Below are 14,976 nucleotides of genomic sequence, written 5' to 3'. Positions count from 1 at the left end.
CAGCAGTAGATAAAGCGATAAGTGCATCAATCTCTCAGCGCAATCTCTTCAAATTTCGTCGACCATGAATTATTAGCAGATCTGAGTTACAGTTAGAAATGACGTAGATCGCAAGGCCACGTTTTGCGTCTCGTGATCCAAGACGTAAACGGGAATACGGGTAACATAAATCTTCCGACGGGCCAAACAGGTTTGGATTTTACGTTTATTGCTAGACCGGGGGACTTGGACAACCTAAATTTAACTTGACTTGCTAAATTCCAAGGTCCAAAGGTCTCCGTGACCGGGATTCCGCGGCGCTCAGCTGCGGGTTCGCCGCATTGTTCAGCGGGAAAAATGAGTCTCGAGCACCGCGGCGGGATTGGGCCTCCGGCTGACCCGAGATAAGTGTCTGCGTGCCCGTGTATCACCCCCCGTGTAAGAAGTAAACGAACGTCGCTTCCGGGTGCCTGGCTGCTACGTCGGGAATAAGGAAGTGCCACGAAGATAGGGGCCTGTGGTTCCACAGTAATTTTTACATCGCGCGCGTGTAAACTGCTCTCTCGCGCGTTTGATAACAGATTTCAGCGGTAATTAAATTTATCTATCACAGTTTACAGATCCGTCCGACGTCTCGGCGTCCCGGCAAGCCTTTTCCACCTGGCTGAGGCTGAAGAAGCCGAAGAATGATTCGGCAGATCGCCGAGCAGCAACCCGTTACTTTACTTCAGATCTAGAAAAAGCCGAATATATATCCACGTGCCGACGTATAATTGCACGGTATGCATGTGGAGTATACATATTTTGCAGTACGGCCGCGATCTCGACGAGACGCTAATGTGAAATCACTGCGGAAGCGCGGATGTAGTTATGTTACTATCGGGATTGAAAAGTAAAATCCAGAGTGATCTTCTAAGATCTATTCTAAACGGTAATAGCGCGGCGGGTTAGATTCACGCTTGACCTGGGTTGAGCGGATACATGTAACCATGTATCAAGCGGCAAGAACGCCGCCGCTTCCGGATGCTTGCGCAGTGTCGGGAACAGGGAAGTAAAATGGAAGAAGTGATAATTATCGATGTCCAACAAGACTAATCGCCACCATAGAAAACGAGATCGGCCAAGTAAATCGTTATAAATAGCCTGCGTTTATGGGAGTTCGCCGCTGCAAACTATGGGATCATTTCGTTGACTTGACACGAGAACAATTGATTTGCCCGTCACTCGTCTTTAAGCGGAGAAAGTACTTAATATAGATCACTTTGTTACGAAAGTTATTCTTGTGCAGGAATTCTTAGTTTGCAGGAATCTGAGGACAATAGCAAATAATTATTGCACTACATTGTAGAGAGAGAGAAAGAGAAACATACGTGAAATCTATCTAACGCCAGCATCTTCTCACGTGCGCGATACAGAAAGCCACGACGCAGCGTGTTTTGCCTTGAAACTACGCCGCAAGTAACAAAGGATTAATTTATGCACGCGGTACCAGATCCGGTAGGATCTTGCGTAAAAGTAACGCGGGGACCGCGCGTACGTGTAATTCCGTGAGAGAGGCGGACGATCAAAAAAGAAATGTAAAACAGATATAATGCCTATGATACCCGTGCGAGCGCGGTTTCGTATCGCGATAGCTCCCTGGACAGGTCGTGCATACGCGAGATCGCGGTCGCTTATTACGCAAGACTGTTGCACGGGAAAACCGTCTAGCGGGAAACGTGTCACGGCGACGATCCATCCTCTTGCTCTCTCAAGGCGCGCTTGCCTCGCACGGCGCACGCTTAAGAAACGTGCTAATGAGATACCGTTGATTATTCTACAATTGAAAATATGCGGCATCTCAGCGCAAGGATCCACGCTGTCGCTTTATGATTAATTGACATGCAAATGAAAAATATTCTTGCGGCACCATAAGGTAAAAGTAGAAAGAGACGGTCCTCTCGACCGGTTGTTCATTTCTCACGTTACGCACGCAAATTACGCGTGAATAAGACGTGTGCGTAAGACGTTGCGCGTTCATGCGAATAAACGCTTGCTTCTGTGAAGGATAATCGGAGATATCTGTAGCATTGACTGTAATGTATGAATTACTTGTTCTCGATATAACGTCATACCGCATCTTGAGAATGCCAAGCGAAAGTTGCACCTCGCGGCGCATATTACGCGTCTCACATGAGCGACCCGTCTTTGATTTGATATCTGTTAATCTCTCACGAGGTGACAGCGCTCAGATAAGCGTATTAAGAGGAAGATGTGATGAGTGAACCATATTATAATTGAGCGTGTGAAATAAAATCAAAATCTCAGCGCAGTTTCATAAGAAGAAAAGAAGGAAATATTCCGAGCCGAGTGCATAAATTTCGCACTTTGCGCGTGGAATGTAAGTCCTGTATCGTACGTCGAAGTACGGGATCCGCAAGGAGAATGACCGATATGTCGTACGTCGCCGTGGGCGACTAATTAGACGGAACTTAAAAAGTTGTTGGAACGGCATCGTCGTTAAGTAGAACAAGGTGTCGCCCTGCAATCCGAGACGGCATGAACGACAAACGCGCGAACCGTTCCTTGCACTCGTTACATTGAATCCTAATGATAAATTAGCAAGATTCACCTTCAGATCAAATTGAATTAGAATCAAGTAGAATAAATAAAACGTTAAATTAGAAGATTTTTTTGAAAATTAATTGAGATAAACTCTGAAAATTGTAAATTCTTGCCAAGCGGAAACCAAAATCGTCGAGGACCATGCCGCTCTTCTAACGTGACTTTTTATCAATTAGGATTAATCAACGTTCATGAAAGAGCGCGTGCGATGAATCAATGTGCAAAAGATGCTACGCTCCGGTAAGTATCGTAATTGGCTTCGATAATATCTTAACTGAACTAGATGAGATGTTTCGCATATGCGAAGAACGTAATTAATTAAACCAAAATTATCGCCAATGCAAATATTATACATTAGACAAAATTTAGTTTGAATATTTCCATTGTCTTTTGCAGTTTATGGAACTTTTTAACTGTCATGATGGAGAAATATGTCGGAAATATATAAATGACGTATCAAAGATGAACGACAAAACTTGGTTCCCTTGTATGCATCGACAGCTGCAATTACAATCTTCTTACAGTTAGGGTCAATAGAAAAAGACGAAAGTCCTGTAGGTCCAGTTTGCCGCGTTAGATCTGCTCGCGAATGGATCTATTCCAGTCGCTCACGAAGAGAGGACGCATCTATAGTGCATAGTAATGGCCAAGCCTACGCCCATCTTACATGGAATTATATACCGTTATATTATTTATACCACGGTTATACATTTTGCCTATGTGTTAGCCGCTGACAATACCACTCGATAACGATCTCTCTTTTTTTTTTAAGTACTTGTTGTAGATATCGAATGTGCGTTTACTTTTTACAATCCCACGCAAACTTTTCAGTCATCGAACGAAAAGTTGTGAAACCGCATGAGATAATATGAAATATGTAAGAATGTTCAAGTAAGAAAAGGAATAAATAAAATATTTAAATAGCATCGAAATCGTATGCTCAGCATTGGACAAATTCATAAGTTCTTTTTAACAAAGCTTTTTATGATGAGATCCAGATTGCCTAATCATTGATATTCATGACGAGTAATATAAATTTAATAGAAACCCGATGCATAAAGGAATGAGAAGTGAATATATAAAAAGAATCTGTCTGGCTTTGTTATCGATTTCATCGCAATTTCGATCATCGATACTTTTCACACTTCAGTTGTCATATGTTGTTTCGGAACACGTTGAAAGTCCAAAATCTTCGTCCACAGATGCTAAAACTAAATAAAAATCTCATGTTCCACAAATAAAAACTGACATACTGTTCAATGCAACAAGCAAAATGAATTCTCTATCGGATAAAAACTCGTTTGATATAATATGAAGAAATTATCAAGGCAACTTATTTCATTATAGAAAAAGTATCGCACAATATGTAGCCTCAAAATTGTGATAAATTTTGATGATTTTCTCCGAAATTGAAATCGATCTCTCAACCATACAATAAATCTCTATCGACTCTTCATAATTCACAGTTTATTCGAAAAATCTTTTTTGCAGCCAAAAGCCCTATCTCCGCCAGAAATGGCGACGGTACCAATAATGAAATGCGCGTCAAACGAACTATTGCCTGGCACGAGAACGACGGACGAGAAGGATGGTGAAAAGTTGGAGAAGAAATTGACGGTGCTCGAGTCGCACGGTTACGCTCTCGGAAAGACTATAGGAGCTGGATCATACGCCACAGTCAAAGTAATTGTCTACTTCCCGCCCACTCTCTTCCGCCTAGCGTTTTTGATCCAGCGACGATATGAGGTTGAAAATGAAAGATTATAGTCTTTTATTATTCCGGATAAAAACATGATTTATAAAAAAATGCTTTTGTGTTCCTGCATGTTTAAATTATCGTGCTTTACGTAATTTAATTCGTATCGCACTTATCTCCTTTTTGTAATATCAAATCTCTTTTTTTTTAATCTCGAGTATACTTGTTACGTAGATCGCAAAATCCGATCGACACGATTGCCAAGTGGCGGTGAAGATAGTTTCGAAATTTCAAGCGCCCGGGGAGTACCTGACAAAGTTCTTACCTCGCGAGATCGAGGTGGTCAAAGGATTGAAGCATCCGAATCTGATTCGTTTCCTACAGGCTATAGAAACTACTCATCGGTTAGTTTGCGTTCCAGATGTACACGATTGATTGTCAAATGATACTTTTAGCATAAAAATAAGCATCGAGGGTAATCAAGGAGATCAAAAAAGATTTTATCGCATAAAACTGAATTTTGATTTTGTGAAATTTTTGTCAAAAATTGTTTCAAAGCCGTTTGTTGCTACAGGGTGTACATCATCATGGAATACGCGCAGAACGGTAGTCTGCTGGATGTGATACGTCGCGACACTTACATCGACGAGCTCCGTAGCCGCAGGTGGTTCCGACAACTCCTAGAATCCATTGATTATTGCCACGACCGCGGCATAGTGCACAGGTAAGACAATAAAGAAATTTTGCGAAAAGTAGAGACTATTTTACGCTGCGTTGCGATACTCTTTTGAAAATTTTTTCAGGGACATAAAATGCGAGAATCTGCTGATGGACCATCACTTCAACATCAAATTGTCAGATTTCGGATTCGCGCGAGGGCAGATGAAGCCGAAGAACGGCGAGTGGCCACTCAGTACAACCTACTGCGGCAGTTACGCTTACGCGTCGCCCGAGATTCTACGGGGAGCACCATACCAGCCTCAACTCTCCGACGTGTGGTCTATGGGCGTTGTGCTCTACGCTATGGTTTACGGTCGGCTACCGTTTGATGACAGGAATCACGCGCAACTACTAAAGGTACCCAGGTATATGCCACGACCGGTATATCCGATATACTCTGGTCGATCAAAATCGTTTCTGTAATAAATCCTTTTTTCCCTCTTTGCTCAGAGATTTGCGTCGCAATCTTTCCATAATCGTACATCAAATAAAATTCAAATATTAACGTAAAAAATACAAGTATCATGTAGAATAGTATGGATAAATGTGCAAGTGCCAACCAAATTTATTTGGCATAATTATCCCCTTATCTAGCAAGTGCAGAGCAAAGTGGTGTTTCCCAAGCATCCCAAAGTATCGCAGTCGTGCCGTTCTCTCATCACCCGTATATTAGTACCGCAATCGGTACGATTATGCATCAACGATATAAAAACCGATGTCTGGCTCGAGACGTCCGTCGTTGCTCAAACGTCAATCAGTGATTTAGGTCATAGATTTGCTGTAAGAATCAATACCGACACGATTACATATATATACATCTTTCATAAACTGTGTTCTCGTAGTTAATCATGCATTTTACATATCGCAGGGAATAATGCCCGCAAAGCCAGCGATTAAGGAATCCCAGACGTTTGACGACCATTTGGTATCGATCGTTCCTGCAATTTTTCAAGGAACCATGAACGAGAAATCGAAAGATGATCCTATCGAGGACAACGCGAAGATCAGAAAGATCGATGTAAACACGAAGCCATGAAGATTGCGACGAACTATAAAGGAACAAAATGCTTAGAATGCAATGAAAAAAAAACAAACGGTGTTTCAGAAACCAATTTTCATTGACACATTATTTGAAATAATACGGTAACTACTTGATCGATATTATGGCACTTTTAATCTTGACTCTTTCTCTCCTCACTTCATAAATAATACTATCTTACATATGCAAAAGTAATAATGCAACCGCTGCAAACTGCATCGTAACGAATATTTCCCGTTGCACTGGTAGCAGACCTTTTCTAAATGCGCAGCACGCGTGTTGCATCTAACAGACTCCCTATGAAGTGGATCTATACCTGGCAATCATAAGCAGTATCATGGTACTGATTGCAAATAACCCGGGCGCAGTCGTTTTATGTATATCTTTCACGTCATCTGCAACAGAAGTATCTACGAGTAGAGATGATCGCATTAGCGTAACGATTTCACTGATCAATGTAAAATAGTTACTGTTCGTTTCCGGAGGTAAGTCCCAGCCTAAGCTTCTATCGATGGCCAACTTCCACTGGGAGTACAGCATGTCGCGTTCTAAAACAGACATGTTTGAGTCCTCTATTTTCAAGAAACTTTATCGATTGTAATATTGAATTACCGTTCTCCGTTATAGACGGCAAGAAAATGTCACTGGGAACAGTGGCGTCGATCTTTACGTCCCACTTGCGTATTCCCTCTGCGCTCCCAGCAGCAATCGCCACGCCGAGCGCAGTAGTTTCGCACATCAGTGGCCTAACTTTCTTATAAAATTGTACAGATTTGTATTATCGACTTGAATAATTTGTCGTATGTACATCCAAGTTATTTGGAAGATGCCAAGTTTTTCTTACCCACTGGAATCCCACAGATGTCGGCTTGCATCTGCATCAGCAGTTCATTATTCGTCATCGCACCGTCTACCAACAGCTTCGACAACGTCAAGCCAGTATCCTCCCTCATGGCTTCCAGAATATCCCTCGTCTGAAAGCATATTGCCTGCAAAGCCGCTCTCACGAGGTGCGTGCGATTGGTATCTTCGCTAATGCCGCAAATCACACTGAAACATTGAATTCGCGGAGACTTAACATCGCTGCGAAGAGCAACGGCACGTTTCTAACAATAAAATTGATTAAATTGGCAACCCTCGCGCATCCTTCCTCCAATATGGAGCGTATAGCCCAGCGAACGCCGGCACGAAAACGATTTGTCCGCGATTGTTCATAGATACTTGTTCGACGATAGTCTCGCATTCTTTTATATCGCTTAATATCTGAAGATTGTCCTTCAACCATTGCACAACGGCACCTGCGATAGCTACCGATCCCTCGAGGGCGTATACCGGCGAAGTGTGCGCGCCTAACTGATATGCTACTGTTGTCAATAATCCATGGGACGATTCCACAATCTGCAATAAATTTTCTGCTCGTATTCTATTCGAAATTGGCATTTACCGTATGCACGGCATCGTAAGAAATTTCTTACAGCTGTGCCAGTATTGTAAAGAAGGAAACAACCAGTTCCGTAAGTACTTTTTGCTTGCCCTCGCTGGAAACACATTTGGCCCACTAAAGCTGCCTGCTGATCACCTAAGCACTGTAACGAAAAGGATTTTCACAATTAAATAAGGTAGTTCAAATACTCGTAATTTAGTATTCGTAATTATCATTATCGCAAATTTTGCTTGCGATTGTAATACTTTTTCATGTCATAAATAACAAGATAAGAGTTATATATACCCCTGATATAGGAACTCCCTGCAACAATTCATCTTGTATGTAACCATAAATCTCCGAAGAGCTCCGTATTTTCGGTAGAATCTCAGCGGGTATCTTGAAAAATGATAATAGAGTAGGATCCCACTTTAACGTTACAATGTTCATTAACATTGTTCTGGAAGCGTTTGTGACGTCCGTGTTGTGAACACCACCGTTGACACCACCAGTCAGATTCTAATTGCAGAATCGACACGTTGTTCTCAAATCGCCATATAAAAATTCCCTCTACATTACAATTCATGAACAACTCGGTCAACAAACCCAAATCAACCAGGAGTCAATGGTGCCAAACATGAGACGCTTCGCAGCCAGCGCTTCTTCAACACGAGGCACATTTTCTAACAACCATTTTAATTTTAGCGCGCTAAAGTATGGACTGATCGGCAGGCCACAAAGTGACTTCAGGTAATCCTTGTTCCTATTACGTATGTCCTTTAGTATGTCATCTATAATCGATGTGGTTCTCATATCCATCCATACTGCAACGTATTGTCGAAACTGATGAGTGTCATGCAAATTATGGCAAAATGTGATTCAAAAGAAACACGTATAGGAGTATAATATACAACGCAGCCAATTTACCTATGGCATTGTAAAGTGGTTCTCCCGTGACAGAGTCCCATACGACCGTAGTCTCTCTCTGATTTGTGATACCAATCGCGACTATATCAGCCGGATCTATCGTCAGTTGCCTCAAGTTGAACACAGTTTGCTTCAGACATTCCCTGACTGCTTTGAGTATCTCTAAAGGATCTTGTTCAACCCATCCCTCTTTTGGATATATATGTGGTATCGAAATTTGATGGTATGTTAATACCTCTGCTGTGTTTGCCGCAAAAACCTGAGAAAATCATGAAACAGGATTATTAAAAGAATAATTCACAATATGAAAGAAAGTAAGCACAGATTGGAAGTATGTACAGTTATCATTAAAGCAATTAAAATGCCACTGTTCATTGACACGCAAAATATTACAAGAAGAAAAGGAAAAAATGAAAACAAGCATTTTATGTCATAATTATGTTGACAATACAACCAGTAATAAAGAAATGTCTCATGATCTTGCAATCCTATATTACAAGCTATAACGTAAATCATAATCAGTATCGGTTCAATTCTAACTTTCACAGTGAGTCATTGTTGATTTCTGTTACATAAATAACTCGTGACAAATCGATTTGTCAGAGTATTAGCGCGTACATGGACCGCCGACGTTGCGACTGCTTCCGCAATCTCCCGTGGTTGCAAGACACTTTATATTTATGTAATAACAAAAATAAAGAAAGAAAAAAGGGGATTTTCCATACCAGAAATCTAGCGCTACTCGTGCCCTCGTCAATCGCGCCGACGAGAGGCCCGTATCTATTCACCGACTCATTGTTGTTCATTTGAGCGAATGTAGTCGCCTCGACACGAACACAATCGTCACGCGCCGCTCCACTGCTCGTGTAGCGGCAATGCCAGTTGCACGGTTAACTATATTATTGTGATTCGTTCCTCCTGAAATGCAATATTCTCTACGACATAACAGAGAAACAATCCATGTTCAGGGATTTGAACTAACCTAGACATCGAAGCAATATCAAAGTAATCGAGACATTTTGTTTAAACCAGTCTAAACTGATTCAAACTGGCTTATTCTGCTGGAACAATTTGTACAGACAGTGATATTGTACATTAGAAGAAAAGGGATTTTTATCCTGGCAAGTTTTAGTATAATATTCAATTTAATTCGATATTTGAAAATAACGATTGGATTTTATTTGCTTTCAAGCCGCGCGTCCTACTTTAAAATAAAAATTCTTATTTTACATTATCGAGTTGTATTACTTAAAACTAAACTATGGCTAACTCTACATTGAGTCGTACTACTGCTTCACATTCCAATCGGAGATAGTGGAGGCTTGTAGTGGACATTCTGGGAACTAAAAAGTAGGAACCTCGAACCAGGGCCGTAAGCAAAGTATCTATGAAACTGCAAATATTTTTGATTTATTAGTAAATGCCTCTTTTTGCGAAATACAATCAAGGAAATTATACTCGTTTGTTTAATTGTTTAATAAACTTAATGAAATGCGCGCGCAGCATCATACACCTGCATGGCTCCCATCAGGATCTCGTAAGCGTCTGTAAGCGAGTCGTATAATGCTACAGGCAAACGATAGAAAGTTTCATCATTAGTCTCTGCGTTCCACAAGAAGAATGGATTCTCTCTGTCGCATTTAGGTCTCGATTTATCACAACATATTTCAATACTCCGTGCAAGCAATCCCGCAACACGGCAATCGCCAGCGGCGCGTCTCCGCAAGAGGGCGCGCGTCGCGCAACGCCTTTAACGGAACGGATTCCGGATTCATGTTCCGCGTCGACAGTCGTCGGAAGGTGAAAAGAACGCGGCTCGGTACACTGTTGAAGAACTTTGTGCGTCGCCATTTTCAGGATCGTCGACGGCGTTGTTTGGCGATCGCCAAACAGGCGTGAAGGCGGTTCTTCAGGGAGTTCTTCACACAGCTGCTTCTCGCTCTCGCTGCCAATCGTCCGTACCGGGAAACGAAAATTTCAAGTCAGTGCTGGCAACTTTTTGTATCTTGTTATTATTGCGAACGCCTCTCGTGCTCGCGCTCTCGTAGCATCTCTCGATCGCCAGGCCGGGCACGACACGGCACGTACGTGCATGTTTCGCGTTGTTGTTGGCATTGTCGCATGGCCGCATACTTCAGACGGTATCACGTTCGGCAACGTTTGCGCTCGTTGCCAGGAGATATCGTCAAGATGAGTCGCGCTCGTTGCGGCCCGCGTTCGGTGCGAAGAGCATGGCTGTGCGTTTCGCGCCGAACGTCCGCCACAATTTTGCGAACCACGATCGCCTCGTGGTTACTCGATGCAAGCATGCCAACAAGCCGTGTCCACGTCTCAGCATCACGTTTAGCGCCTACGAGTGAACCGCTCGGCCTCGGGATTTTTTCGTTCCGCGCGAGTGCGGGGCGGAGGATATCCAACCGCCATATTTAGCGCTAAACGTGAAAATGCGGACACACGTCTTTCCTCGCGATGCTCCGATCCTCCTGAGCATCGCAAACGTTTCAGCGTTAGATTGCTAATTAATGACTAATGAATTAATGACCTTTTAAATTTGCAACTCTAGATATATCAAAGATACGTGAATCTCGGTTTGCAGTAATAAATCGGGATAAATCGTTATGTAAATCGTTACATATGACAAAAATAATGCCGCTACTAATAGATTTGTAGTATATATAAATATATTCGTTTTTGAGAAATTAAGGCGGCTCCAGAGTAATTTTTATTGCGTGTTCCAAGCATGAAATTTATATAATATGTAATTAAACTCTCTATCTCTGTCTCGCCCGCCTATTCACTCACACATAGAATTCTTTATACTTGAGTCTTAGATTAGAAGCAAGACCCTTATCAGAAAAAAAATGTTTAAGATACGCTATATTTAAGTCCGGTATTGCTAAGATAAATTAATTGCAACAGGAAAAATGACTGCTGACTCCGATAAAGATTGCACACATTGCTTAGTGTGCAATAGCAAGGTCGGAGTATCTACCAGAAATAGTGTACGTATTTTCAACGATTCCATCGTAACTACATCCGAAAAGCCCCTTGCAGACATCATAGCAGCTGTTCTCGAAATAGACGTCAATGAGGAATGTGTCCATTCTCTCGTTATTTGTAAAAAATGCTTCAAATTATTCAACGAGGTAAAGCACTACTGTAAACGACAGTCTTTTTGTAATACAGTCTCTTTGAAGTCTCAGAAATAATAATAAAATCTTTCTTTTTATTCATTTCAGGTGGATGAAATCGAGAACAGATTAGCGGAACTGAAGCTGGAGCTATTTAACAACTACAGAAGCACAGTGAAAAAACTGACCGACATGTTTCAGAACGAAGAAGAATATAATGATCACGATTATACAGAGAATGCAGAAAGTCAAAGCACAATAGTAGAAGTAAAATGCAGTACAACGCTTGAACAAATAACTGTTACGTGTACACCTTATACAGATTATACTATATTGGCATTTGTAGGATGCGGAAGATGACAAGAAGCTGGAAGAGAGTAAGCAAGAAGAGGAGGAGGAACTGCTCATAGAATCGGAAGAGGTATTGCTCAGAGTCGACGAGCTGAGCGAGTTGAGTAACGCCGATAAAAAGCCGAAGAAGAGCAAAGTTAAGGTCGAACCTTCTCCAGAATATAAAGTACGTGGAAGAGAATTTCTAATTTCCGAATACATCGTAGCAGCATCGTGTGTATGAACGTTGTTCTTTTCAGGTTGTACTTAGGGACGAATCTACATACAGTTGCTTGTTGTGTCCAGACGACGAAACGAAAGTCACGGGCGATGCTAAGACCATTATAGCACACATGAAAAGCGTGCACGATGCCCGTCTGTACATCTGCGACGTGTGTGGACAGGATTTCAGAAAGCGAAACGAACTGTCCTCGCACCTCGACGATCACGTCGCGAAAGAGGAGGGGGACTTCCAGTGCGAGATATGTAATCGTATATTTGGCAATCTGCGACTGTTCCGAATTCACAAAAGAATACATTATCCGCAGGTGAAGTCGTGGTCTTGCGAAACGTGCGGCAAGAAATACAGGTACCGAATGTCTTGATTGAAAACAGTGGAGCATGAATGAGAAGCCGACAAAAGGATAACGATAAAGAAAATCGATTTAAACGTAACCGTCCTTCCATTTCAGTTCCAAGAATTTATTAGAGGGACACACCAACACGCACACAGGCGTTCGCCCGTACGTGTGCGAGATCTGCGGCAAAAATTTCACGTCCAAGTACACGTACAAGGCGCACGTGAAGACACACGAGGTGCGACCACGATTGTTTGAATGCACTCAGTGCAACAAGACATTCCTGAGACAACAAAATCTGAATCAGCACGAGCGAACGCATGGCCTGAGGGAATACGTGTGCCACCAGTGTGGTAAGAACTCGCGTGACGCGTGTATTCATCTCGTATATACACTAACCTAACATCTTATTAATTTTAATTTGGACATTTCACGTTTATTAATTAATCGTTTGTTTTTTGAAGGCAAAACTTTCGGTTCGTTACACAATTTGGAGGCTCATAATATAGTGCACACCGGATACAAGCCCTATATATGCAAAATATGTGGTAAGGCATTCGCGCGCAAAGCGGAAATACGCGATCACGAGCGAATTCACACAGGTGAGAAACCGTATCAGTGCGAATTCTGTGGAGCAACATTTAGGTGAGTGGCAAGCGGATATTACGGAATTACGGCGATACAATTGTCCTTACTCAAATCGCTCTGAAACGTTTTCGTATTAAGACCGCTATTCTTGCCCCTCCCAGCCAAAGATCGAATCTGCAGTCGCACAAGCGAGCTACACATTATAACGACAAACGTTACAAGTGTGACGAGTGTGGGAAGTGTTTCAAGAGAAGGAGACTACTCGATTATCACATAAAGGCTGCGCATACTGGTGAAAGACCGTACAAATGCAAGGAATGCACAGCTACGTTCGTCTATCCCGAGCATTTCAAGAAGCACGGGCGTATACATACAGGCGAGAAACCATACAAATGCGAGGTGCTTTGAAAATAATGTCATCTTTATTAAAACAAGATTTTTCATTTGACTGCCTTTGACGTTTAATTCATGCTTATCGTAAAAATGTACCTTTTCAGGTCTGCGATAAGGCATTTAACAGTAGAGACAACAGGAACGCGCATAGATTTATACACAGCGACAAGAAGCCGTATGAATGTTTGGTATGCGGTATGGGCTTTATGAGAAAACCGTTGCTTTACGCGCATATGCAGACTCAGGTAAAAAACATTAATTTTTTCAATATTTATTAATACCATCATTACAGCGTGATGGATAATCCGTAGCATCGTAGAAATTTAAGACTCTTTCCTTTTTGCTCGCTCATCACTCTCGCGTCCGCTGTTCTCGCATTAATATTTTATAAAATATCCATTTTTATAGGGCCACTTGAATGACACTATAATAGTGAATCAGCCGCGATTGACAACGGAGGAAGATCACATAATAACGATTCCCAATAATGACAGCAACTTACTCATACCGGAGGAAACCGGTAATGAACAGGTAAATTTCTTCAAAATTCATTAGTTTTTAGTGAAACATGATGTAGCTGCGACATACCGCTTTCTCAACTCAATAATTCAGACGACTATTTTATCGTTGCATGGAATGTGTATTTTACCGTATGGAATTTTATCACTTGCGTTATTGCTCATCTAGCTGGACGAAACTGGACTGTACGTGACCGAGGATCACGTAATTATACAACAGGAGGGCGAAGATCAGATATATAACGAGGAAGACGTCGTGCTGAATATACCCGCGGAAGAAGCTGTGGGCGGCGAGGTGGATCTCGTTGTCGAGGATCAGGTAAATAACAAAAGTGCTCGGCAGCTCGCCGCGACTACATCGCACTTATCGCAACTATACTTACGTTGTCTTTTTCCATTGTAGATAAATTTCGCAGAGAACGAGGTCGCAGAGTGCAAGACCGAAGTTATGGACGAAGTGGAAACGGTGTATACTTATAACGAGACTGAGGAAGAGGAGAAGATGATAGTTGTGCCGACCACGTCCGAGTACAAAGAGATAGTACAGGACAAGGGCGTACGATTAGTGCAGATCAGATTTCCTGCGACTGTTGATGGAGAGGGCAGAAGCTGGTTGAGCTTAGTACAAAATACTTGAATTTCTTAAGCTAACAGTATATGTAATTTACTAAAATGTTCCGTGGTTCATCTCACGGATAATCTACATTACAGAAAGTTGCCATGTTTTCATTTTCCAATGGATTCTCTAATACTCTGATAATAAATTTAAAATAATGAATAGATTAAAATTTCGTTAATTTTAATATATGTATTATATTTCGTAACTTTTATAGAAAGGATGACGATTGCAGTTCAGAAAATTAGATTTCGCTTGTGTGTGATAGTAAAGAGTATAAAGATAAGTCCGCTTTCCCTTATTCTTTTCGACTTTAGTACATTAGCACACATCTGCCTTATATATCTTGAATCCTATTTTTATAGACAGTTTAGTGCTTAAGTAGTTTAAACATTTAAGTAGTTTTATAGGAGAGGATAGGATGAATAACGCGT

General features: G+C 41.7%; 3 protein-coding genes across 7 annotated transcripts; 2 read left to right on the top strand and 1 right to left on the bottom strand.

Annotated features, from left to right (window-relative positions):
* The first annotated feature begins 2,974 nt into the window (after window positions 1-2,974).
* LOC105283025 (testis-specific serine/threonine-protein kinase 4) lies at window positions 2,975-6,158 on the top strand. The gene is made up of 6 exons (XM_020032962.2): window positions 2,975-4,266; window positions 4,514-4,683; window positions 4,854-5,003; window positions 5,083-5,356; window positions 5,594-5,779; window positions 5,868-6,158. Exons 1-6 carry the CDS (start codon window positions 4,099-4,101, stop codon window positions 6,033-6,035), a joined length of 1,116 nt encoding a protein of 371 aa, XP_019888521.1. The 5' UTR covers window positions 2,975-4,098; the 3' UTR covers window positions 6,036-6,158.
* Window positions 6,154-10,890, bottom strand: LOC105283024 (glycerol kinase). Of its 5 annotated transcripts, none has more exons than XM_011345425.3 (11): window positions 9,371-9,675; window positions 9,114-9,306; window positions 8,389-8,647; window positions 8,068-8,285; window positions 7,768-7,980; window positions 7,514-7,624; window positions 7,174-7,436; window positions 6,883-7,088; window positions 6,651-6,788; window positions 6,509-6,586; window positions 6,154-6,448 (listed from the first exon to the last, which is right to left on the bottom strand). In XM_011345425.3, exons 2-11 carry the CDS (start codon window positions 9,192-9,194, stop codon window positions 6,336-6,338), a joined length of 1,680 nt encoding a protein of 559 aa, XP_011343727.1. In that variant the 5' UTR covers window positions 9,195-9,306; window positions 9,371-9,675; the 3' UTR covers window positions 6,154-6,335. The 5 variants fall into 5 exon arrangements, with proteins under 5 accessions (XP_011343727.1, XP_026824921.1, XP_019888501.1 ...); XM_011345436.3 differs by having other exon boundaries at window positions 6,155-6,433; XM_026969120.1 differs by lacking the exons at window positions 9,114-9,306; window positions 9,371-9,675 and adding an exon at window positions 10,316-10,890 and having other exon boundaries at window positions 6,154-6,433.
* On the top strand, window positions 9,813-14,706 carry LOC105283028 (zinc finger protein 436). The gene is made up of 12 exons (XM_011345476.3): window positions 9,813-10,369; window positions 11,308-11,534; window positions 11,628-11,786; window positions 11,866-12,036; window positions 12,110-12,438; window positions 12,542-12,780; window positions 12,892-13,072; window positions 13,177-13,414; window positions 13,513-13,653; window positions 13,817-13,939; window positions 14,096-14,245; window positions 14,330-14,706. Exons 2-12 carry the CDS (start codon window positions 11,313-11,315, stop codon window positions 14,561-14,563), a joined length of 2,187 nt encoding a protein of 728 aa, XP_011343778.1. The 5' UTR covers window positions 9,813-10,369; window positions 11,308-11,312; the 3' UTR covers window positions 14,564-14,706.
* The last annotated feature ends 270 nt before the right edge of the window (window positions 14,707-14,976 follow it).

Source organism: Ooceraea biroi, chromosome 4 (genome assembly GCF_003672135.1).
Source record: "Ooceraea biroi isolate clonal line C1 chromosome 4, Obir_v5.4, whole genome shotgun sequence".
Lineage (NCBI taxonomy): Eukaryota > Metazoa > Arthropoda > Insecta > Hymenoptera > Formicidae > Ooceraea > Ooceraea biroi.
This window is presented reverse-complemented; position numbering and strand designations above follow the sequence as displayed.

What these genes read in the sequence shown, in the direction of transcription:
- LOC105283024 (XM_026969120.1), bottom strand. Translation starts at nt 10,519, where the DNA reads ATGCGGCCATGCGACAATGCCAACAACAACGCGAAACATGCACGTACG. An exon ending in AGGGAGTTCCTATATCAGGG is followed by an intron (nt 7,625 to 7,767) that starts GTATATATAACT and finishes TTTTCGTTACAG; the next exon opens with TGCTTAGGTGATCAGCAGGC. An exon ending in TTTACAATACTGGCACAGCT is followed by an intron (nt 7,437 to 7,513) that starts GTAAGAAATTTC and finishes AATTTATTGCAG; the next exon opens with ATTGTGGAATCGTCCCATGG.
- LOC105283028 (XM_011345476.3), top strand. Translation starts at nt 11,313, where the DNA reads ATGACTGCTGACTCCGATAAAGATTGCACACATTGCTTAGTGTGCAAT. An exon ending in AGGAAACCGGTAATGAACAG is followed by an intron (nt 13,940 to 14,095) that starts GTAAATTTCTTC and finishes TTGCTCATCTAG; the next exon opens with CTGGACGAAACTGGACTGTA. An exon ending in ATCTCGTTGTCGAGGATCAG is followed by an intron (nt 14,246 to 14,329) that starts GTAAATAACAAA and finishes TTTCCATTGTAG; the next exon opens with ATAAATTTCGCAGAGAACGA.
- LOC105283025 (XM_020032962.2), top strand. Translation starts at nt 4,099, where the DNA reads ATGGCGACGGTACCAATAATGAAATGCGCGTCAAACGAACTATTGCCT. An exon ending in GATCATACGCCACAGTCAAA is followed by an intron (nt 4,267 to 4,513) that starts GTAATTGTCTAC and finishes CTTGTTACGTAG; the next exon opens with ATCGCAAAATCCGATCGACA. An exon ending in GACCGCGGCATAGTGCACAG is followed by an intron (nt 5,004 to 5,082) that starts GTAAGACAATAA and finishes AAATTTTTTCAG; the next exon opens with GGACATAAAATGCGAGAATC.